Source organism: Hydra viridissima, unplaced genomic scaffold (assembly GCF_058129835.1).
Source record: "Hydra viridissima isolate aposymbiotic clone 2 unplaced genomic scaffold, HvirCarnegie_v1 scaffold_14, whole genome shotgun sequence".
Classification (NCBI taxonomy): Eukaryota; Metazoa; Cnidaria; class Hydrozoa; order Anthoathecata; family Hydridae; genus Hydra; species Hydra viridissima.
Window position 1 is genome coordinate 3,824,086 of NW_028324313.1, and position 25,955 is coordinate 3,850,040.

Below are 25,955 nucleotides of genomic sequence, written 5' to 3' on the forward strand. Positions count from 1 at the left end.
ATTCTATGAATTGTGCCGTTCTAAGAAAAAGTAAGTTCATATGTGGTGGTCTCTCAAGAAGTAAAATCAAGTTTTAGTCGAAATTTTAGATTTTTCCTCTTTAAATAGCTCATGCTGGTGAATTTTCACCTTCAATTCTTATAAAATCTGATTAACAATAATAATGATAACAATTCATGGCTAAAGGAAACGAGCAAATTTGTAAAGATTTCTACCCGAAATGTTCAAGATGGGCATTTGTAAGAACAACAAATGTTTATCTTGACTGCTTGGGTAAACAAATGTCTTTTTAAAAAAGTTCAAAGAGCAAACATCTTCAAGAAGTGTAAAGAAAATGGTTTCTAGATGATCAGCATTTAATCACAATTTGTAGTTAAATACTTCTTTATCGCTTTTTCACAATTTTAGTTCTTTTGGTCGTTAGCAAAAAAAACAAGATAGATTTGGCTTGAATGAAATCTTAACAGATATTTTCTTAATGAACGTCTTTAGAATCGCCATTTTAGGCCATTTGGCTTTAACAACTTGGAAAATGTGTTCCTTTTTAATGAGAAAATTTTTAAATCATAGAAGTATTGTCTGCAATTTTCTCACGTGGATATATCGTATATACACTTCTGAAATTTTTATGTAAACAATGAGCAATTGTTAAGTTCATGTGTCACAAATATTTGGTTTTTTGGGTTTTGGTTTTGCTTTTATCTGGCAATTAAGCCAACTGTCTTAAGATGCTTGCTTTTATTGCTTAAAAATCTCCCCAATAAATTTACAGAGACAAGGCATAAAAATAAACTATCATCTATTTGCAATAAAACTTTTCCCGACTTCCTTAAGAACCACTTTTAGTAAAGTTACTCCTCCATTCTTTCAGCTGAAATGAAGGAAACACAGAACTTCATTCTGGTTAAATATCATGAAAGTTACTCCTCCATTCTTTCAGCTGAAATGAAGGAAACACAGAACTTCATTCTGGTTAAATATCATGAAAGTTACTCCTCCATTCTTTCAGCTGAAATGAAGGAAACACAGAACTTCATTCTGGTTAAATATCAAGGTAATCTTCCCCTTTCTTCATCAATTAGAAATAATTCTCTAAGTTTTCATACTGTTAATTTGATCAAAAAAAAAAAAAAAAAAAAAAAAGGAGAATAAAATGTGTAAAAGAAAAAAAGAAAAAAAAAAAAAAAAAACACGACTGAGTAAAAGACCAGAAGACCATCTAGCAGGTGGCAAGTATAATTTATTATAAATAAATACTAAGGTTATTTATGAAATGTTTTATCGAGTGAAAGGTTTTATCGAATGTCGTTTTTTTAGGTAATTTAAAGATATCATTTTTTGTGCTCTAAAAATATTCAGTTACTGAATTAAATTTTCAGTGAAGTGAATATTTAAAAACATTTTAAAACGATCAATCATAAAATTATAATTATCTTAACAAAAAATGTTTTTTTTTTACATCTTTTGGGACTTCTATTAATATTCTAATAAATATAATCCTGTGCATTCATTAAATGTAAATTAAAGCTTCAAAAGCAGCAACGTAACTTTTACTATTTTAACAACAAAAAAATTTAAATCATTCTGCGCTGATGTGGAAAAGAATTCTTGCATAACTATCATCGCGGTGCACCATGATAATGATGCACCATTGAAGATAATTTAAAAACACAAAAAATTGCAAATTAAAAATGGTTACAGAAAGGCATGATTATTTAAAAACGGCCAGCTGGTGAGTGAGATCAAAATAATAAAATTAATTGTAAAATTCCTGAGCGAAAAAATAATCCATTATCAATTGAACTCATATTTCATCTCGGTGTTCTGAAATAGCAATGAGCAAATAGGTATACGAGAAATTTTATCAATTTATGCCAGTGAACGTTTTAGGCGATTTTCAATAACGAAGTCAAAGTCCTCATTTCAGTTCCGCTTCGTAGATACTGGGAACAATCATACTCGCCAATTCTGACACCTAAAATATAAACTCAAACCTAAACGATCATGTAAAAACTTTAACTTATTTTAGCAGAAGAACATTTTTCACATATGTTTGTCGTTATACCTATAAAAAAGATGGGGAAAGTAAAGAACTGGTAAGTAACATACCTGGTCGCTTTTCTTCATAAAATACCTCAAAGCTTCGATACAATACTTTCCTTAAATTTTTAACAATTTAAAAAATTTTAGTACATTTTTTAAAAACATTTTTAGAATAATCAATTTAACAGCTTAAAATGCAAAAAAAAAAAAAAAAAACTTTACTGGCTTCAGTGGATTCTGGTAGATCTCCGATCACATGCAACAAAGCTGAGGAGATTTCAAATGTGTGATCTTCATTTATCTATGTAAATAAATAAATAAAAATGAGCAAAAATATTTTCTTTCAAAACTAACAATAATCATTATTTACTCATTATTTACTTTTACGATAGACAAAGAATAAGCCAGGCAGCATCCAGCTTCTTTTATCTTTTCACCAGGTCCGTCTAAAATGCTGGACACAGCCAAGTTAACAATAGTGCGAAGTAGAGAATTGATTGCTAACAAATGATTGCGCAATTCATAAACACTAAGTAGATTTGTAAGCTAAAATAAATGATAAATCGTTGTGAAATAATAAGCATTGTGAAAGCTTGTTTTTTCATATAAATATATCGTTATAAGCTAGTTTCAGAAGTGCATATCTGAATATATTATTGTTATTCACATAGATATGACAAATCAGGATAAAAACACATTTAATAAAACTAATTTAATTGGTTAACTATCAGAAAGTTCAAAGTGCTTCTCATTAACACAAATTGATAAAATACCAATTAAAGATTAAGTTTCTGATGTCCTGAAAAATCTGATATTGCTATAAAATTTAAAATAATTCGAAATTCTGTAGCAAAAAAAAAGGCTAACATAAAAAAGTACTGTAAAAAGTAATGAAAAGCTGAAAGAAGAGCCCAACAATGGAAGCTGACATTTCAAAAGTTAGTAGCAGAAAAAAATCATCATTTTAAAAACTGATACAAAAGAAACCAAGATTGATGATCCACTGATTGTCCACATTAATGAAAAATTATTTCCTGCAATAAAAAACAGTCCAGAAAAAAAAGACAGTATCTATTTCAACAGTTAGCAGATCAAATCTTTGCAATATCCTTCATCTGCATTTAAAATAGAAGATATCAACTGAGTTTTTTTATTTTACATGGCTTTAGTAAAAATCACTTGAAACTATTTTGACCGAAAATAAAAATAATCTCAGGGTATTTAATGAAGAAGCCGTTGCTGTAAATTGTTTTTGCTGTAAATTGTTTAACAGTATTACATAAAATTTTTAAAAAGTGATTGTGATAATTTAGACTCCTATTGTGATATCTTACTCCAGAAGACTGGACCCAAATTAGAGGGGTAAAATATTGAATTCAGAAATTGAAACAAACTTGAAAAAAGTGATATTAGGTCAATAAAAAAAAAAATGAAGTTGAAAAAACTAACAAAAAGATTATTCAGAAAAACTTTAAGCAAATGGAAGTTCAATTGCAAACCATTAAGGATAAATGGATAAAGAAAAAAATCTTAAATCCTCTTCGAAATTTTTGCACAAAGGGGAAAGAAAGTCTATACAAAAATGATGAAATAGCAGAGGGAATAAAAGATGTTGATTTTCCTGAATTTGTTATATTTACAGTGACTAAACAAGAAACAATTTGTGAATTTAACACAATATCTATAAATCTGGACACAGGTTTTAAAATGTGTTTATATATCCACAGTTTTGATCCAATCCTCACCAAATTTTTCTCACACAGGTCAAACTTTTCTCAAGGAAGCTTTCAGGCCAAGTTTGGACCATCCTGGACTCCATGTTTAGGGTGCTTATGACTGGAACCAAGTTCCAACCCCCTCTGACCACTCCTTGCCCCTGGTGAGGAGGTGATTACAGAGCTAATAATTTTAAAAGTTCTTACCAGTGAAAAGATTGTAAACATGTGTTAGCAGTTTTTTATGTCACATTTTGAGGGATATTTTTGGAAAAGTATATGAAATAAATGAGAAAATTTGTAAAAACAGTTTTTCGTTTGGAGAGAAGATTATTGTGATTTATCAATGTGTTTGTTGCAAAAAAGCTACATTACCAAAGTGTGGTTTAGTTCCTAGAAAAATGACTACATAGCTACAAATGCATTTTTGATTAATATAGTAAACTTTAACATCTAATGGCTGGAAAACCCAGCACATTGCAATGGGTATGGCAGCTAGCTAGTTTGTGTGTGTGTGTGTGTGTGTGTGTGTGTGTGTGTGTGTGTGTGTGTGTATACACATTTTAAATCTCTTCCCGGATTACTAACAACAACAACAAAAATACAAAATGTAACTAAAGAATTATGAAGAAATATCTGATTTTTACAAAAAAGTATTGTTTGATGCCACTATCTTTTTTAAAGAAAGTTCTTTGGTCTAATGAATCCCAGTTTAACTTAAAAAAATAATATGGAGTACAAAGAACTTGGCCAAAGAGGGGAGCAGCTTTTCATTTAAATTGAATGAGAGAAACAATTAAACGTGGTGGAAATGTGAGTGCTTGGGGTTATAAGGTATGACATAGTATTGGTAAATAAGAATTTATTTATGAAAACATGAATGTAAATTTGTGTATTGATATATTGGACCAAAATTTAAAAAACTTAGATTAGGAAGCAATCTTGTGTTTCAACAAGAAAATGATCCAAAACACAGTGCTATAAAAACTCAAACCTTTTTTAATAAAAATGACAAAAATCTTTTAAAATGGTCAACACAAACCCCTGGTTTAAATCCAATAGAATTTAGAGAAAGATTTTTTAAAAAATATATCAACAAATAAATAAATTTTATAAGTTTTCTTCCAAATAAAATTCTCCAGAAAAAAAAAACACATTTTCTGTAATTAGTCTAAGCTACAATACTTGGATCTAAAGTACCAAATTTACTTGAAAATAACTCTGTACACTTAAATTCTGTTCATACTCTGTGTGCATGCCTGAGTGCATGAGTGTGTGAAAGAAAAATGAACACTAGAACTTACAAATTGAATTCTCAAAAGTTTAATTTCATTGAAGTTTCCACGCTGAAGTTTGTTAACAACCTGTAATATTATTTCATCACCTAAAAATAAAAGGAGCAATAAGCTTGCTGTGTTTAAGCTCATATATTTAAGTTCGTATATGCCATTTTTATTTTTGCATTTTAACCCTCTAATCTAGGAAAAAAGTTAAAAAATCAAAATGAAACAACTTTTGTTCAAGGAGTATTTTTAAAGCTCTTTTAATTGCTTTTTTTAAAAACACTAAAAACGTAACCAAGTTTTTCAAAACATAGTCAATGATATGTCTGACTGCTTGATTACTGACACATACCTTCAGCATATTTAAATAATTTTGGTATAACAATAGCACAGGATCTCAAGACAACTAGAAGCGATTTAAAAGATTGCACATACTCGTTTTCTTCACTTCTCATTTCTTTGCACAAAGAACCTAAAATATTCAACTCAAATCAAGTTTAAGCTGTGACACTAAAAATTATACCTTTAAGTAAAAAATGGTGCAACAGTCAACTCAAATTCTAAAATAGTTGCAGACACAATTTTTAACATGGAGTCAAAGCTCAATACATTTTTGCATGTTTTTTTAAGAAGAATTTCATACTTAATGTTGCAGTTATTTCTTTTCTTGTAGCATCTTCAAAGCCAAAATCAAACTCAAGTCTATCAAGTACTTTTTGTAGTTTATTTAATGAGTCAGAACAGCCTTCAAAGTTTGATTTCAAATAATTAATACTTGATGTAAGCTAAAAAAATTTTTCAAATTTTAATTCATTCAGGACCAGAGAGTATATATATATATATATATATATATATATATATATATATATATATATATATATATATATATATATATATATATATATATATATATATATATATATATATATATAGATATAGATATAAGATAGTACAGCAATTATGTATAAGATAGCACAGCAATTTAAACAATACTAAAGAGTATGTAAGGTAGCACAGAATTAGCCAATATTTTGTTAAAAAGTAGTTGTTTTTTTAGTAAAACAACTACATTTATATTGGATAGACATTACATTAACTAAATTACATAGTACATCATAAATATTTACATTATATAATGCATGCTTTTATAAAAAATGAGAAATGAAAAAATGAAAAAAATAATAAAAACAACTATAAATATTTAAGCATGAATCTAAATTGTTAATATCTAAATATATCTATATATTAATATAATTAATAAATATATTTAATTAATATGATTAATTACATAGTTTTTATATATACATATACATATACATATACATACATACATATATATATATATATATATATATATATATATATATATATATATATATATATATATATATATATATATATATATATATATATATATATATATATATATTGAATGAAACTTTAGTTTATATAATAACAATAGTAATAATAATATATTCACTCACTTATTCTACGCTGTATTGAGCACTATTACTGAAATATTAACATAATTTCTACAATACTACAATGCTATATTATCGCTCATTCAAGCTGAGCACTCTCTAATATATTCGGTTACATTAAATAATTACAAATTTTGAAGAAGCATTATTTCAACTATTCGATGAAGAATGTACCAGTACCATCCAAAAAGCAATACTTAAAATATTTAATGGAGAAAGTCGAGTTACTTATTAAACATATGAGATGGAAAGCTTTGACGTGCGAAAACAATCCTAGCCAGAAGCCTGTTACCATTATGATCTCAAATCAAGAAAATCCCCACCACAGCACCCCGATCTTGTAAGTTTTGAAAATGATTTGCTTAAGCTAATAAAGAATATCTCATTTACTAATATTCAAAATGATTTTCAAAGACAATTGCATCATGACATTGCAAAAGTCAAATCTTCAAATAACTTGTTCATCTTTGCAGATAAAACTAGAAACATATATGAACTAGATAAGCCTTCGTATCAGAAGCTTTATGCGGAAAACATTACTAAAATTTACAAAAAATCTGATATAACACAGTATAACAGTATTAATATGGAGGCTAAAAAAATTGCGAAAAATTTGGACATAGACGATAGAATAGAATGTCTAGCATTGAACTCAGCATTTATTACCCTAAAGGATCACAAGTATAACTTTGCCAACAATAATAATTTTTCCTCAGTGCTGTTTAATAAACCCTGCTAAACCAAAACTCAGGAAAATGAGTAAAGTTTTATTAGATGATATTAATAGCAGAGTGAGAAAGGCCACCCTTGTACACCAACGGCATAATACAAAAGTAATTGAGTGGTTCAAGTTCATACCAGACAAAAAACTATGTACTTTTATTCAATACGAAATTAACAAGTTCTACCCTTCTATTTCAAAACAATTACTTCATGACTCTTTAATGCACGCTAAGAGGTTTACCATAATTCCTGATGAATCAATCAACATCATCTACCATACTAGGAAAACTTTACTTTTCGAAGGAAATAATATGTGGAGCAAAAAATCAGACAACTCTGATTTTGACGTTACTATGGGAAGTTTTGATGGAGCCGAACTGTGTGAGTTAGTAGGCCTATACATATTATATACTATTGCCAGTGAATATGGGCTCAACAACACAGGACTATATAGAAATGATGGTCTCTGCTGCTTTTATAATATCAGCGGCCCTCAGTCAGAAGAAATAAAGAAAAATTTTGTCAACATTTTTAAAGATAAATTCAACCTTACTATTACTATTAAATCTAATTTAAAAATTGTAAACTTCCTCGGCACTACACTTAATCTCCTTTACAGTACTTTTCAACCTTACAGAAAACAAGGAGATAACCCTATGTATATCAACATCAACTCCAATCACCCACCTAATATCATTAAATCGATACCAAAAATGATTTTAACCGTATCAGTAATATATATTTTCAAAAAAAGAGGTTTTTGATAGAGCTGCACCATTTTATAACAACGGTCTCAATTCTTGTGGATTTAAAGGAAAACTTTTTTTCAATCAAAACATGCCAAAACGTAATGCAGGATCTCGAAAACGAAACATTATTTGGTTTAACCCTTTATTTTCACTGAACATTAGGACAAACGTAGTAAATTTCACAAACTTTTTAACGTAAAAGTTAGTTACAGCTGCCTCCCAAATATTAAGAAAATTATTACTGCTCATAACAAAAGAATTCTAATACTACTGACAATAATAGCCAATCATGCAATTGCCGACAAACCACTGCATGCCCACTAAATAGAAAATGCCTTAAGAAAAACCTTATTTATATTTGCAATCTAAAAACTCAACAGCAAGAATAGGAGCATTAATATGTTGGGCACACTGAAAAAACCTTTAAAGACAGATGATATAAGCATAGAAATTTTTGTTATGAAAGTAAGGCAAATTCCACTGAACTTTCTAAATTTGTATGGGAGTGTAAAAGTAAAGGTTTAGAACCCATCCTTACGAAGAACATTCTCAATCAGGCAGAACCATTTAAGCTTGGTGGCAATTACTTTAATTTGTGCTTGACCAAAAAGTACCACATTATTACTTCGAAACTAGACTTGCTCAATAAAAGAATTTTAACAAAAAACTTTAATGCCATCATAGCAGACACTCCATAGCACTTTTTTTGTATTTTTTGTCGTTATGTTTTTTTTTTTTACGGTTTATAACATCTGATGATCGCAATTGCATGAAACTTTAAGTAATGTAATATAAACCAAGCTAATTATTTAGTTTACATAATAACAATAGTAATAATATATTCGCTCTACTTATTTACGCAATTAACATAATTTCTACAATACTACAATACTATATATATATATCTATATATATATATATATATATATATATATATATATATATATATATATATATATATATATATATATTAGGGCTTGCATGCGATTAAAATTTTTAATCGCAATTAATCGCACGATTAAATTTTTTGATCATAATTAATCGCATGATTAATCGAACATTATAATTTAAATAAATAAAGGAAAAGTTTTTTAAATCATTTGATCTATTTGCATGCAAATGATAAAACATCATAAAAAAGTTCTAATTATAGTTTATATTGTTTCTAATACAACCAATAAAAATAAAATATTTTAAAAACTTGAAACAAAAAATTTCTTAAAGCCAGTCTTTTAAACATAATAACATGTTCAATGAATCTGGCAGCAGAGATGATCTGTGCTTGTCTGCAATGAATCCAGCGGTTGAAAACAGTCTTTCGCATGGAACTGCAGTCGCTGGAACTGACAAATATTTCTTTGCGATTGTTGCTAATCGAGGATATGAACCTTGATGTAGCTTCCACCACTGAAGAGGATCTGAATCCATTTTGGCGCAGGGTTCTTTTCGATATCGACTCACTTCATCTTCACTTGGGGAATCAACTTCATCCAGATCTGGTAGATTGAATGCCATTTTAAAATTTTTTGCTGATGGCTGTTGCAAAATAATTATTCAAATATTACCATAAATAAAGCATATAGATATTATCTAACTATTTCAATTAATATTATAGTACTCATAGAGTTTTATCTATCATTAAAACGATTATTTTAATAAATACAATTTTGAATCTATTATTATGTCATTAGAATAATTCAATAAAAAAACAATATCAAATTTATTACTACAAAATGCTCACCTCTTTTGGTTCTTGTTCTATTGATACTGGTCTGAGGTCTGGAACAGATTCAAGAAGCTTCGATAATCTCTGCCAGACATTTGATCTTTCATTTGAAGCTATAAACGATAAATTTTTAAATCTTGAATCCAATGCTGACGAGATTTGCAACCAACTATCATTCGAAAAATCATTAAATCTGCGCTCCATTTCATTTACAAATTTTTCTTTAAATAGCGCGATGTAACGAGGATCATCATCTTGAATAACCATTTCACGTGATAAGTGGCATATAATTGGTAAAACCACCGAACTAGATACGTATTTATTACCACCTAACAATTCTGAAGCCACTTTGCATGGTTGCAAAACATCAGCAATTTTCTCCATTTTTTCCCACTCTCTTTCTGTCAAAGTCTGTAAGTAATGGTTTTGCTCATCAAGTGTTACTGTGATGGCTTTTTTATGTTTCAACATACGTCTCAGCATATCATACATGCTATTCCACCTTGTAACAACATGCTGAATTAGATTTTCTTGTGGCAGGTCGAGGTCAATCTGATTTTCATGTAATTCCATATTATTTGCTGGACTATGTTTAAAATGTCCAACAATTCTGTGACATTTAGCTAGTGTTATGTCAAATGCAGTCTCTTCAATGGCAGATTTTATAATTAGCTGAACAGTATGTGCGAAACATGGAAGATGTTTGAAGGGAAAACTTGATACAGCCTTTACAATGTTTCTACTGTTATCAGTACCAATAGAAAATATTTTTTCAAATAATCCCCATTCATCTGCAATATTTCTGATGTGGGTTGAAACATTGTCACTGGTGTGTCGGTCCAATGTTTGATGAACACCTAAGGCAAATGAGTTCAACATCCAGTTGTTATCTATCAAATGACATGTTAAACCAAGGTAACTGACATTACCCATTGAAGACCAATGATCACAGGTAATTGCTATACTAATAGCCATGTTTACGAGGACTATTTTTTTTTCTTCTCATCTTCATAGAGTGTTTGCATTTTAATTTTAATTGTGTTTTGACAGGGAAGATTGTAACTGTAGTCGGACGTTGCTGTTCGAATGACATTCGTCAAACCTGGATCTGTAACAATGTTGAGTGGTCGACAGCTACTGGCAACCCAGCAAACAATGGCTTCCGTAATTTCCTTTGATTTATCTGCAGAAATTTGTTTATTTACGCCATTTTGTGATTTAATACTGTCCTCAATTGTAAGTTGTTTTGAGGAACTCACGATCTTGTTTTGATTTTTACTAGTAGTTGCGAAGAACACGTGTTTACTGTTCAAATGATACTGAAGCGTTGTAAGACTTCGGTGATATGCAAATTCTTTGGAACAATATTTACAGATAACCAATTTTTTTGATTCGTCTTTAAAAATAAAGGCTCCGTTGAGGATAGATTGATTGCCGTTTGAACCCATAATTTAATTATTAACAAATAAAGTTCATCAGGATAAGATATTAAAATTTTGGAAATTTAATAAATTTATTAACAAAACAACAACGCGATCAAAACAATTTCGAAAACAAAAATTATAAGGTAAGAGAGACATAATTGAGACAAATAAAACAAAATGGCATCATCAATGAGTAAACATTGATTAGAAATAAGAAAGTGGTATAAAAATTTCTTTATTGCTCAAAAATTATTTTTTGATGCTAACCAAAATTAGCATCGCCAAAATAATTTATGATCTAATCTAATCGTCAGGGTTAGGGTTAGGGTTTTATGAAAATTTATGAGTTAAAAAATTTCATCTGCGTTAATTTTTTTAACTTGCGTTAAATTATTAGCGCTTTAACGCGTTTTTAACGCGTTAACTTTGCAAGCCCTAATATATATATATATATATATATAGTTATGTAGAAATTTTTAAATATTTTGAACACAGGCTTCATAAAATTTTCAATCGAAACTCTATTAAAGTTAGCTATAGTTGCATGCCTAATATCAATTCTTTAATAAATGCACATAATAGCAAAATTCTTCAAAGCGATAAATATAAAACAACAAAAAAATGCAACTGCATAGACAAAAAAAATTGTCCGTTAAATAACCAATGCCTTTCTAGCAATGTCGTATACCAAGCCACTGTAAATTCTGGAGATCCTCAATTCAAAGAGAAAGTTTATTTCGGTATAAGTGAAACTACATTTAAACTTAGATATGGCAACCATCTTAAATCTTTCAACGCGCCTAAATATAAAAATGACACCGAACTTTCCAAAGAAATATGGATGCTAAAATCTAAAAATCTGAAACCGGTGATTACATGGAAGATTATAGCACAATGCAAGCCCTACAATCAAGCAGCAAAAGTTTGTAATCTTTGTCTCCGCGAAAAATTTCATATATTATCATATAAAGGAGAAAACTTACTTAACAAAAGATATGAAATAATATCAAAGTGCCGACATGCAAAGAAATTTTTGCTATCCTTATTTGACACCAGGGACTAAAACCTTTAACGTCTTTTTGTTTCCGTTTAGTAACGTCAGAACTCGTTCTACCGTAATTTTAATTTGTAATTTTTAAACGGTTTTTAAGTAACAATATACACTATGGCTGATGATTGCCGAAAGGCATGAAACTCAGAGTTCCATATAAAGGTGTTTTTATTCATTTTAAATAAATAAATAAATATATATATATATATATATATATATATATATATATATATATATATATATATATATATATATATATATATATATATATATATATATATATATATATATATATATATATATACATACATATATATATATATATATATATATATATATATATATATATTTATATATATATATATATATATAAACTGCTCTACAAAATTAAGAATAATTATACCTCTGTATTTTCTTCATAGATTTTCAATTTGTGGCTGATTTCTGTGTTACTGAGGGTTTCACTTGATACAAGTGGTGTGGGTGCTACATCTGAAGGTCTAAGAAAAAAGATTGCCATTGATTTACATAATACTAAAATTTTAACTTGTGTTTTTACACTCATCAAAAAACTTTCAAATCTTAAAGTTAAACTCAAATAAAAAATAGAGGCAATCAATCAAGATTAATCAGTTTAAATTAAATTCTACTTATTTTTTAGTTTCAAGCATTTTCATTAATTGAAATATATGAATTAAACTTTATATTAAAGTTTGTGATTCATAATAAAAAAAAAACAACTTTATAGGTTTTCAAAGTTAGTTTAAGCACTTAAGCATTACATTTCAAGGCGAATGATGTGTAGTTGTGACTTTAGTTATGAAAAGTAATAAAAAGTGAGCTACTCTAACAAACTTTTCAAAACTGCAAAAGTTGATTTAAAGCCCACTAAAGTTTGAAAACTTTTTGGTCACATTCCTCCTTCCTAGAGATGTTTTTAATGAAACAAATATTTTCACAATTCAATAAAATAAAATTTAATGCATAGCTATTAAGATGTCCAATGCCCGTACCTACCGGTTTTCTTCATTAGCATCAATATAAAGTTCAAGATTTGTTTCGTTGCCACTATTACCTAAATTCATAAAACCAAACTCATGCGATGCGTCTAGTAATTGGGGCTGAACACGTACATTCTCAAAAAATTGCCCAATCATTGCTCCAAATGGTGTTGACATGACTTCTAATGGAAGATCAGTAATATAAGACGGAATCTTTTTACCAGTGAGAAATTGTGCAACTTCATTTGAGAATGTGTTACAATTATGGTGGAACAAGTGATACTTATCATGACTAAATTAAAAAATATCACCAGTTTAAAAATACATATCGCTAGTATAAAAAGGACAAACTATAGTTACATAAAATCAAATGTAATGTATCAAACAATTGTTTATTTCAATTTGATTGAGCGGAACATGAATGCATACTAACTATAAACAACAAAAACATAACAAGTTTGTTTATTATAAAAAAAAATTGTAATCATATTTAATGATTTGATTATTTAAATGATATAAATAAAAGATTTTGCTTATATGGTGTAAGTTATATATATATATAGCTTATGCTATAAAACAATTAAAAAGGTAGGACCATATATATATATATATATATATATATATATATATATATATATATATATATATATATATATATATATATATATATATATATATATATATTACTCTAACTTCAAAAGGTTAGTACTACTAACTTTTAGAAGTTATTAAGTAATGAAAAACTTCAAAAGAAATTACATGAAATATTCCTTGAAATATTTAGTTAAAAACTCAAATCTTTGCTGTCAAAAAGATAAGGTTTATGGATTACCATTGTTTATTGCAAAAGATTTCTGGATAACCAGGACAATTTCTGGCTTTTCTTACAACTTCTTCTACACCTTCACATTAGAAAAATATTATCTTGTTTTAGAATGGCCAATTTTTGTAATATCTTAGTGACAAAATGCATCTTTTTGTGTATCTTAATATTTAATCACACAAACAAAAAACAAACTTTTAGCAAAACATATTAAGTTCTCTGTTAATATGAAACTTCATAACCATTGCACCTTTCCTGAAAACTAGACAGAGTACCATTATTTTAATTCCAACAACTAAGCTTTCAAATACAATTACTAAGCATCTTATTGCATTAAAGTGTTAAGCTTGCAAGAGAAGTATTCTATAAAATGTCATTGTGATATTATAGCTAAATCTGTCATTTAAAGGACAAATACATTTTCTCTGATTTTTAACAAATACTATTGAATTATTTTTTATCTTTCAAGTAACAATGTACTTTTGCGCCTCAGATTATTTTCTCGGAATAATCCTGAAACCTGCCTAAGTGAGTACTATTGATTATAATCAAAGAGGTTTCCAAAAAAAGATATGACTGTACAAGATTTAACATATAAGTGAATAGGAGCCTCTAGAATCTTTGGAATACTCATTAAGCTGATGGAAACCACAGTAAAGTTAAAAATATTTGATGCATTTTTTTTACCATAATAATTAAGTTAAACATTGTTTGAAACTTTGAATCAAAGTTTATAAGAATTTGTCACTTTTTGCAGTGGCACACTAATGGACCAATCCTTAAAGCAAAATTCAAAACATAATTCAACTTAAAAAAGAATTTTCATTTTTCTTTTGTATGCAACCAATAACAGCTAAATAAGATGGTAAAAATGTATCACTATCTGTGATAATGGGAATTAAATTCATATTCAACAGTTCAAAAAAAAGTTTTTAAAACTTATAAAATTTCACTCTACAGAATTTTTAAAAGTTTTTAAAACTTATAAAATTGCATTCACTCTACAGAATTTTTTTTTTTGAACAACTAAAAAAAAAAAGATTAAAAATGGTTTAAAAACCTAAATGATTTTTTAGACAATCCTCTCAAATATTCATGAAAAACACTCTTTGAAACGGTTGTTTCACCAAGTATGATAGTTTCATCAGGGGCTCCAAGAATAGTGCCACACTAACAAAAGAAAATGTTAAGTGAAAAAAGAAAAGAGAATGATAACTCAAGTTAAGTAATTTATAACTTTTATTGGAATACAAAGAACTAATAACTCCTACTGGAATACAATCTGATATTCCACCTCCTCCAAAGAAATACTCTTTATCAAAAACAACAATTGATGTATGCCTGTAAATTACAAACTTTATTTAAAAAAGAGAAGATACCAAATAAAGGAAAGGAAAGTAAAAATAGTAGTTAACTAGCCAAAATACAACAAACCATTTATACTGATTAAAATAAAAATGAATTTACCAGACTCCATCTATTTGTTTTCCTATAATAAAAAGACAACTATATAATAGCGAAGTATTTGGTTGCTTTTTAATCTATATTAACTAAATTAACAGTTTTTTAAAATATGTAAACAAATTTTTAAAAAAATCATATTTCAAAGTGATTTGTGTCAATTAACTTACCAAGTAAAGGTAGAGACAGTTGACTTGCCATCCCTTTTGATATGTCATATATATATAAACTAACTTTTACCATATTTTAACTTTTTTTTCTCTATTTTTATGTAGGAAAAAAAAAATCTTAACCTTACATGTATATTCCAGTAATTTTAGTAACTGTATAATAAATATATATACCTAGCTACTTAGTTTCAAGAATTTTAAATTTTATTTCTTAAAACTTTCTCTCATTCATTTTATTAAAAAGAGTGAAGCTACATCAACTAATATAACATACTCAATGCATTATATAATTTTTCTTTACAGAATACCCATTCCGTGGTTTTGTTTGCCACACATCAAAATTTTCAGCCGTTTAATCCGCGACTTTAAAAACCTGTCATATCATTTCTCATACATCACAATTAATCTTTCTCATTAATGAAAAAAGAAACATTCTTAATTTTTGTTATTGTTGTCTTAGTATTCATCTGGAACATATCTAATTCATTTTATTGATCTCATTTAACTGTCTAGCTTCAATTACCTAATGTTATATAAGATTTTTTTTTTTCTATAAATTTTCGGACACGTTTATCCTTAACATTAATCTTTAGATTCACAAAGTAATTTTTAGCAAATTTAATAGCACATGAAAATTAGATTTTAATCAAAAGTCAGATTTAATGATACCTAAAGAAGCACTTATGAAGGTGTTAAGTTTTAACGCTCTTTGTTTTTTAACTTGGTGAAGCTCACAAAATGACCTCCAGGGAGATGACCTCCAGAGAGATAGTTTTAACAATATAATTCTTGAGGTTTTGGAATTTACTTTGTTTTAAAAACAAGTCCAGTATTAGTCTAAAATTATAAGTATGGTATTAAAAGCTATTGCTGAGTCTCTAGTTAGAACTTTTTAATACTTAAAAAACGCCTTTGGGTGGACTATAAAGGGTGTTGAATCTTTAGATTTGCAGTGTCCAATAATATGCACCATTCACAGGGTGTAATTATTTCTCAACAACAAGAGCCGTTAATGTGAAAATTTTTTAAGTAAACTTGTGAAAGTTTCCCAATTTCCATTTTTAAAAAAAGAAAGCAAAAAAACGACCTTTTTTTTATATTGATTGATTCTATCAGGCCTCATTGATTAAGTCTCTTTGTTAACACTATGGCTTAATGAGTTTGAAGAACGTTGCCCTGAAACTTTTCAAGACACGCTTAACAGCGTCTATTTTTCACCGAAATTTCATAAATATTATCAAAGTCTTCGAGAAGTTCTGGGGGTTAATATAAACTGCTTGACTGCTGTTGCTATATTCCAATAATCCTGTCTTCTTTTATTGTCAGCAAGAAAAGTGAGATCATTTTTTTTATTCGCATCGCATCAAATAAAGTTATCGTATCTAATAAAGTTATCGTATCAAAATAAAACTACAATGAAAAGCTAACTTATTATAACGCTAAAATACAATGAAAAGCTATAAATCATTAAAAATAATTTTAAAAAATCAATTTAATATTGCTTTCTATAGAGGTTGCAGCACTAACGAGCTGTGCATCAGAAGTAATTCTAAGTGTTGCTGATGATAGAATACCGGATACAACATCAACTATAGCTTTAGAATTATAAAATACGATGAAGCTATCATTTCATGACCAGAGAATAACACAGCTGTATATCCACAAACTGTCATTTTGTGACAGTATTGATATGAATTGACAATATGAAATCAAAAAAGTTGAAAATAAGATTGTTATAATTATTACTGAAGTTGTTTATTGGAATAAATTATTAACTTCAATCAAAATTTGTTCATTTAAAAATAACCTATTTTTAAAATTTCTCATGAAAATTAGAATAGAGAAAAAAAAAAGACATCGGCAAAGCGAGGGGGGCCTTATTTAATAAGGAGATGGGAATTTTTTATATACGTGGCCCAATTTGCATTCATCAAGAAGACAAGTGTATTTTATGTTCAAAAAAGTTCTAAGGAACAACTTAAACTACAGAAATATCAACCTCTAACCAAATAAATTTTAAAGAAGTTCGGGTAGTTTTATTCGGCCATATACTGATTGTTCTCTTCTACTTCTTTGGCCTTTTTTTGGTTATCGTTGCTCTCTGTTAATCGGTTTCTTTCTCGAGAACATTACTATAAGCTGATATTCTAATTATGTTGTTTCTAAATATTTTGCTTTCAGTGTACAATGCAGGTCAGCATCATTGTTTTGTATATTCTCTGTAACTCTAAAACTAATAAACGTGACGAATAATACTCTGTTCGAAGGAGACCCTGTAGAACGTCGTACCAGATTTTGCTTCCCCTTTAGGAAGGAGACGAAAACTTCCTTCTTCTGGGTTAGCATTCCTGAAGACCATTATTAGCAGGGCAAGCCCTATATTGATGAGGTTTACTTCCCCGTCAGGTAAGTTTTACATTTAATTGATCATTGTTCACGTAATAAACAATTAAATGTCTGGTTTGAGATTCTAAGTGGTTGCTCAGGAAATGATATTTTCAGTGTACTTGTGGTTCTCTTTCAAAAGGTACTTTTAGACAATCCCAGAGTAACAGACATGGTTTTATGGAGTAATTCGTGCGTACCTCAAAACAGAAATAAAATCATAACAAATGCAATTAAAATATTTATACAAAACCACAAATCAGTGAAAAACATTTGACAGATTTTTTTTCAAAAGAAGGGCATTGTGAAGTTCAAGAAATTGGTAATTTTGATTGCTAATGGAGAAGTTGATTGGTTGGATAGAAGTCTATAATCTGGTTGGTTTGGTGCTTGTTTTTAGCAAAATTAAACTCGTCCTGCTTGATGAAGTCAATATTTTCAGTCAGTGGCGGATAAATTTAAATATGTTCTTATACTCAAAAGTGAGAATCTTATGATACTCCACCAATGGACCACTGGTTGCTAATACAAGATAGTTTTAATTGATCCGAATGGACAAAACATAAATTAAAATTAGGAATCAAAATTTTGATACACACGATCTGGAATCGCATAGCCATATGTTCTTTTTGGGTCAATAATGTTGTGAGAAAGTTTAGAAAATCTAATGAATTGGTAGAAATGAATTAGTAGAACTAGCTGTATGCCCAGTGAGCAAAATGACGTTGGCCAAACTTCTTCCATATCTTTGGAATGACCCTGGAGTAATGTCAAAAATATTACATCGGCCAAAATTATTTTACCGATATTGGTCAAACGTTGTAAGAACTATGTTGGATCATTTGTCTGATGTCAGTTAGAATAAGTTATGATTAATCAAATTCACATGCAGCTACATATTTTACCGGCGATAAATTTGAAATGGAAAATAAATACACAATCGGAGATATATCTTGTTTTGCTTTAAGATTAAATATCTAAAATATTGACACATTGTTGACATTTTGGGCTTAATCTTATCATTTTCCGTAGCTTTGTTTCCAACTTTGATCAAATGAATGCTCTTCTATTAGGTTATTTACTAATTCTTCTTTCAATTCTGAATCCAGCATCATTCCTCTGAACATTGAGCTGAATAAATTTCCCAAAAACTGAATACCATCATTTAAAAATAATAAAAATTTTGAAAATTTCACATCTGCTTAGGAAATATTATTGTATCTATCTTAATTTCCAAAAAACTTCATTCCAACAATAAGTCACAAAGAGGTCTCAATACTTTATTTCATCTTCTTCTTGCTTTTGAAGAACTAAAAAAAAAAGATTAAAAGTGGTTTAAAAACCTAAATGATTTTTTAGACAACCCTCTCAAATATTCATGAAAAACACTCTTTGAAACGGTTGTTTCACCAAGTATGATAGTCTCATCAAGGGCTCCAAGAATAGTGCCACACTAACAAAAGAATAGTGCCACACTAACAACAGAAAATATTAAGTGAAAAAAGTTTCAATCATCAGATGTGTTAGATCGGCATTTAGTTAGTTATGATGTCAGTCAATGTTAAGGAACGATTTTTGCAGGGTTAGCAGGTTAGTTTAGCATAGAAGGTTATACTTGTGGATAAATAGTCCTATCGTTAAAAAATCTAAGAATGAAGGATTATTTAAGATTAAAATAAAACTAGTATAGCTAAGAAGAAATAAAGTTTTATAGCATTTAATACATTCATTTATTTTCCTTTTCATATAATAATTCCAGAATGGAAGGAGAAATTGAGAACATAAATTGAGCTTTATGAAGCTCACTGCTAATGGTAACATTTTTTTTTTATATACAAGACACTTTATGCAAATTATGCGGACATGTAAAAGCACGCACTTTGACATGTTTTACTTTAAAAGTTGCTTGGGGCGTGTAACTTATTAAAGATTAAAAGGACATTTAGTACTTAGAATATTTGACAAACTAGGAAATAATTACCTCATCAGAGTATTTACAAATTTGTAATAAAATATTGTATGTGCAAGCAGTATTTGCTAATGTGATAAACTTTACATACTATCATTAGGAAATCTTTGAACCTATTCTTTTTGGAGTGCCTTTGAAAAATTTTTTGAAGTTGTTGGTGCTCCTAGGTTTCTTAAGTCTTTTTCTATTGTGATGAAGAGAGCTTTAATTCTGACCAGGGAAATCATTCTCACAACTGAATCAATTGAGAGCCATTCCGTTGCTTTTTCTAACAGTACAGAGCAATGAGTGTATATCTTGAAAAAGATGCAACTCTTTAACAGCTGGAACCAGATTTTTAAACACATTGGAGGTCGTTTAGAGGTAGAATCACCTATTTTGGCATATGGCTTAGGCTTAGATGCCCAATAATCTGCTGTTACTGCAATCGCCTGCCTATTAGGATCTTCATTAATTTTTTGTTCATTTTGTCAGAGAGACACTTGTGCAGTAGAGAATGTTTGTATTTTCACAACTTGCAGTTTTAATATTTGCTTCTGGGTGAAGATCAAATATAAAGTCTTTCAAGGCATCAGGATCTGCAGTCTCAAAGGGGATATTTAACCTAATAAGAGGTTTTTTTTCAGACAAAAATCAAATTTCATCTTCCACAGATTTTTTCTTTAAATCTTCAAGCTCATTATACAACTTGCGAGGTTAGAATTATTTTGTTCTCCAAGTTTAAAGGTTGGGAGAAAGCTTTTGAATTTTTTCTTAAAGTAAAAATTATTTAAAATTTTAGCCTTAATTTTTAAAGAAATAATAACTTACACTTTACGTAATTTATGTTTAAAAATATTATTTAGAAATAAACTTCTAAAATATAGTTTTAGTAAGTAATCATTACTTACTAAAATTAATAACTCATTTTCTCCCAACTTTTAAAATAGGAGATAGAACAAAATATTTCTAACCTCGCGAACTGTAGGTGCTTGCTCTTGAGATGTGTTATCATAGTTAAAGTTGTGCCATCTTTACATGAGAAGCTAGATGTTATCTATTTTTCATGGCAGTCTTGTTTTTGATTCTGTAAAATAAAAGTAAAGACTTAATTACTTATGTAAGAAAAACAACTAACTTTTATTTAACTCAATCGAACAGCAACTAATAATTCCAAAGTAATCAATTGTAAAAAGGATAATGGCGATAATATTAAAATCATTAATGGATAAATGAATTAAAAACTTACCATCATATTTCGAAAAGTATTGTCAAATGAAGAACGGCATTTAATTTAATGATTTTTTTTTTCTTGAACTTTTTAAAAAGAAAATATCACTTTTCACATTGCAACTGATACAGCTCAAACAAATAAACTGACAATTAAACGCCTTAGAATTAAATATTTAAATATTTTTGCTTTCTTCAATGAAGTTATCAATTAAAACTTTAAAAATTGGTGTTGCCAACATTTTTCACACGTAAAATGCCAAAATAATGCCATTTTTATAACCAAAATCCTGAGAAAAATGCCATATCTTAAATCCCTTTTAAACACTTTTATTTTTTATTCGAAAGCATTTATTTAAAGTAAGACAAAAGTACAAATATGAAGTTGTATCACTACACACAAATATTCTGGTTTAATCCAAATAAAATAGTAAATTTTTATTTATTTTGATAAAGAGGGCTTTTTTTTGAAAGATTTTTCAAGTCAGCTACAAAACTTTAAGAGAGGGTAAAAATTAGGGCAAAACATTAATATTTGCATTTTAATCAAGTAAGGTGCTTCCTTGTAAACGAGATTTCAATTATTAATTACTGGTATTAATTTTCACTTAATCGAATAGCAATCCAGCGATGAAATATTTTTGAAAATGACAGCAGCACAAAAAAAAAAACGCTTCAAATCAACATGTCTGGTGTCAAGTTGACATTGACATCTTCGCCAGGGTCATCATCATCAGAGTACATGTTTGCTTTGAACTTTGCTAGCATTGTTTTTGGGACCTTAAATAATGTAATTTCATGTGGCAACGCTGATAAAAACTATTAACACTTTCGCTGCCAACTACGAGTATACTCGTAGTGCTTTTTTTTGTCAGTTATATTCAGAATAAAAAATACTATAGAACATTTCCGATAAAAAATATTTTTTTTATTGAAATGTTGATATCTAGCCTTGGCAATGAGAATGAAACCACGCAAAACAGCCTCGGCAGACATTATGGCTCGGCAAAGAAATTAGGCATAGTTTAAAATAGCTCGGCAGCGAACGTGTTAAATTATAATGGCTTCGAATTCCCGCTGTCATGTTAAAGTGTATTTGAATCACGTGATTAAAAAGAGTTTTTTTTTTTTTTTTTTGAAATAAAAAAAGAAAAAATTACGGAGGTATGGCTATTAATTTCATGGAAAATATATTGCGATATTATCTTAAAAAATATTGGTTTACCTGTGACTATTTAAAAAATTTTTTCTTTTTAATTAAAATTAAATTTTAAAGTTTGAAACAAATACATATTAAAAATAAATATAAAAGCAAAATGTTTTTTACATCCGGTATCTATAATATATTTTTAATTTTTCTTAGAAATCATAATCGTTGTTTATTTAACCATTTTTAAAAACCTAATCTAATGGCTCTCTTAGCGATTTCTCAGAAATAACAATGATTTGCAATTCTTCGCAGAAAAATTAATTTAGCTAACTATGCTTGGAATAAAACTCCATAGAAAATGAGAATTCACAGAATTTTTATTTTAAAATGGATTTCTTTATAATTCGAATCCAATGATCAAAAGTAAGAAGTTTATCTGGTTTGTTCACTTTTGATGTTGTAACGAAAATCATTACAATAAATCATGTTTGAAAAAGTCATGATCTGCACTTATCCATCAGTAGATGATAGAGACTTATGTTTATTAAAAAAAACTACCTGTGAATCTTCGTCAGTTGATTGTTTTCATAAGAATTTGTCTGAGCTAGAGTGCTGTGGTTTTTACTATTGCAACTTAACAATGATAGAGTTAGAGAATATATTTAAAGAAAAAGAACCTGGAAGATTTCTTCTAAGAGATAGTAGATCAAGATCATACTTCTATGTACTTAGTTTTCTCTCTGAAACAAAGAAACTCATAAACATTCGGATTTTTTTTCATGATGGATTATTTATATTTGATGGAGGATCGTTGCGTTCAACTTCAGTAATTGGTTTAATAAAATTATATGGAAAAAAATTATCGAGACCAATTCTTAAATATATTCCCTCGTTGTTGCATTTTTCAAGACTGGTTGTTAATAAAAATTTTAATAATTTATCAGTTTTACCAGTTTATATTCAAAATATTTTAAAATTATATCCTCATGAACTATGATGTATGCATTTGCGTGTATATATGTATATATATATATGTGCTTGTTTGTGCTGCTTGATTTTGCAAAACTCTTTTGCAGTTTAATTCATTGAAGAATAACATTGAAAATGTTTTTTTTTCTATTATGTAAGTGAAACTGTATGTAATATATTTGTAAAAATGTACATACATACGCATACATACGCATACACACCATTATTAGCAAAAGTTGTGTAAAGTATTAGAAAATTATTAAATTATTTTTTCTGCTAGAGTTTTAAGTACTACAGGTTAGCTATGCTTCTTCATCTTTAAAATAATAGTTTCATTGTTTCATTCAATTTTATGTTTTAAACTCTTTTCTACTACTAATATGCTTCATTTTTACTGATAATAAGTTTGATATCTGATAAATTCAAAGTTATAGTTTGTAAACCTTTAAACTATTGTGTGAATTCTTTTTTATTTATTTATTTATTTTTTATTATTATTATTATTATTATTATTATTATTATCATCATCATCATCATCATCATCATCATCATCATCATCATCATCATCATCATCATCATCATTTTTTAATTGTAAGGTTGTTATTTCTTTTTCTTTTTTTTTTTTGTTAACTTAAAAGAATTCCATTTTTGTTTTTTTGTTTTTTTTTTTTTTTGTTTTTTTTTTTGAGTTTATAATATAAAGTTGTGCTCTATTTATTTTCATTCTGCAAATTTTATTTTAAAGATCTATTTTTTTGGATAATGGTTTCCTTTCTTTCTACAGCTTCTTTTTTAATTTCAAAAAGAGAATCATCTGTTGTGATATTTTTGTTTTTAAAATTTTAACATATCAAAACATGAAAACCTAAACACGTCTTGATATTAAAATTATGGCGTTAACATTAAAGTCTTTAATTTACCGACAAAAAAAGATTTTTCATTCTTCCAGAACTTTTTTCCCTATATCTTTTTTTTTTTTCATTTTTTTTTTTCCTCTTCTTCCAATTTGAAATACAAGTTCAAGTTTTTTTAAAAAAAATTCGCTTTATGTTAAGCTAATGAATAATTTAACAATCGATGTAATTAGAATTCCTTTGAACTAAAAAAATCCAGTAAGACGATCAATTGACACGCTGTGATGTTTAATCTTGTAATTGAATGCGCTTTGATACCGTAGCATGTCCACATTAAAAACGGAATCTTAAAAATTAAGTTTCGCTTTCTTCACTCTCAACCTCAGGAGCTCAACATAAACGATAGAGCTGTATCAGTTTACCCAATCCTTTTGAAACAGGTCTGATGAGGGGGAAGTTTCAATCATGTTTTTAAAAACAAATGCCAAACTCCAATTAACATGCCTGCTGATGAATGTTTGGCATTAAAGTTTTGTTATAGAAAAATGAAACCCAAGATCAGAGAGTTGTAGAGGTTGACATATTTATCTGAAGTCAAAAATAGAAATTTCGCATAAAATCAATAAAATTCTTTGACTTAGTGATGAATATTAGTGAATTGTTTACATTCTATAAAGTGAAATAATCCCATAAAAGGTTGTACTTACGAGGAACTTTACATCACTTTACATCATTAAACTTTGACATTTTTAAAAAAAAGATTTTAAGTGATTCCTGTGTAAGCCCTAAGCATATTAGGGGAGGAGGGGGAATGAAACGCATTTTAACGGGCATATTCATCGGCAAAAGTCTCCATCACCCATACAGAAGCTTTATGTATGAAAAAGCAAACTAAAATACGATACAAAGACAAATATATTTATATTTACAGCAAAGCAAATATTACGACAAAAATAAATAATATGCATCAATGCAAACGTGAGGCTTTGATTTTGAGGTTTTGATTACAAAAGCTTAGTGTTTTGATAAAATAAAAAAGAACATGATTTATTCTTTTAAAATCTAATTGTAACATTTTTGATTCTCCATTTACAGCGAAAGTTGCCTAAGCAAAAATAATCAAGTAAGCTATTAACATAGGGAGGCACAACAAAGTGCGCTGTATGGAGAGCCATGAAGACTAGAAAGATAGCTGTGAAAGACGCAAAACACTTTTATGAAGCAATCCTTTGCATGCGTATGCTAATTTCAATTTTCATGTTTACTATTTGTTAAAAGTATTTTATTGTTTATCTATTATAGCATCACCTTTAAGAGACAGGGGGGAGGGGTATTTTACTACTTCAGAAGGTTTTACTTTTACATGCCACTGACTCAAACTCTTTTTGCTTTAAATGAAATATCGTCTAAAAAGTGATAACTCTGGTAATGATGAAAACGATTCTATCACAGCTGATGATGAAGAAGATGCTACTATTTCTGATGACTTTTACAAAGACGAAGAGGAAAATGTACTGATACAACACCGTTTGTTGCTCATGCTTATGGTATAAGTGTCGATTCTGCCTTCAAATGTACCAGAAATGATTCCAACTGTTGTTAACTGCACCGGACACCAAAGCTCGTGGAATTAGATTTGAATGATGGGTTGATACAACAATTTTTTGACAATGTTAAATTAAGATTTATGGGTTTATGGGCCTGCTTCTATTAGCTGGAGTGTTTAATTCTAAAAACTAAGTTAAAAAGAGCTTTGGAATAATAAAGGT

At 28.4% G+C, this 25,955-nt stretch overlaps 3 protein-coding genes across 4 annotated transcripts; 1 reads left to right on the forward strand and 2 right to left on the reverse strand.

The window, feature by feature from the left end:
• Positions 1–1,420: 1,420 nt before the first annotated feature.
• Positions 1,421–15,929, reverse strand: LOC149878899 (uncharacterized). 2 transcript variants are annotated; one of them, XM_090071729.1, is made up of 13 exons: positions 15,651–15,929; positions 15,487–15,508; positions 15,291–15,360; positions 15,080–15,189; positions 13,213–13,488; positions 12,599–12,695; positions 5,685–5,826; positions 5,394–5,513; positions 5,063–5,142; positions 2,425–2,589; positions 2,266–2,344; positions 2,110–2,159; positions 1,421–1,975 (listed from the first exon to the last, which is right to left on the reverse strand). In XM_090071729.1, the coding sequence occupies exons 1-13, from the start codon at positions 15,721–15,723 to the stop codon at positions 1,919–1,921; spliced, it is 1,341 nt and encodes a 446-aa protein (XP_089927855.1). In that variant the 5' UTR covers positions 15,724–15,929; the 3' UTR covers positions 1,421–1,918. The 2 variants fall into 2 exon arrangements, with proteins under 2 accessions (XP_089927855.1, XP_089927856.1); XM_090071730.1 differs by lacking the exons at positions 15,291–15,360; positions 15,487–15,508; positions 15,651–15,929 and having other exon boundaries at positions 1,684–1,975; positions 13,209–13,488.
• On the reverse strand, positions 9,082–11,014 carry LOC149878900 (E3 SUMO-protein ligase ZBED1-like). The gene is made up of 2 exons (XM_090071731.1): positions 9,736–11,014; positions 9,082–9,530 (listed from the first exon to the last, which is right to left on the reverse strand). The coding sequence occupies exons 1-2, from the start codon at positions 10,693–10,695 to the stop codon at positions 9,213–9,215; spliced, it is 1,278 nt and encodes a 425-aa protein (XP_089927857.1). The 5' UTR covers positions 10,696–11,014; the 3' UTR covers positions 9,082–9,212.
• Positions 15,930–22,580: 6,651 nt separating the features above from the next.
• LOC149878901 (suppressor of cytokine signaling 2-like) lies at positions 22,581–23,406 on the forward strand. The gene has a single exon (XM_090071737.1). The coding sequence runs from the start codon at positions 22,848–22,850 to the stop codon at positions 23,358–23,360; it is 513 nt and encodes a 170-aa protein (XP_089927863.1). The 5' UTR covers positions 22,581–22,847; the 3' UTR covers positions 23,361–23,406.
• Positions 23,407–25,955: the final 2,549 nt, after the last annotated feature.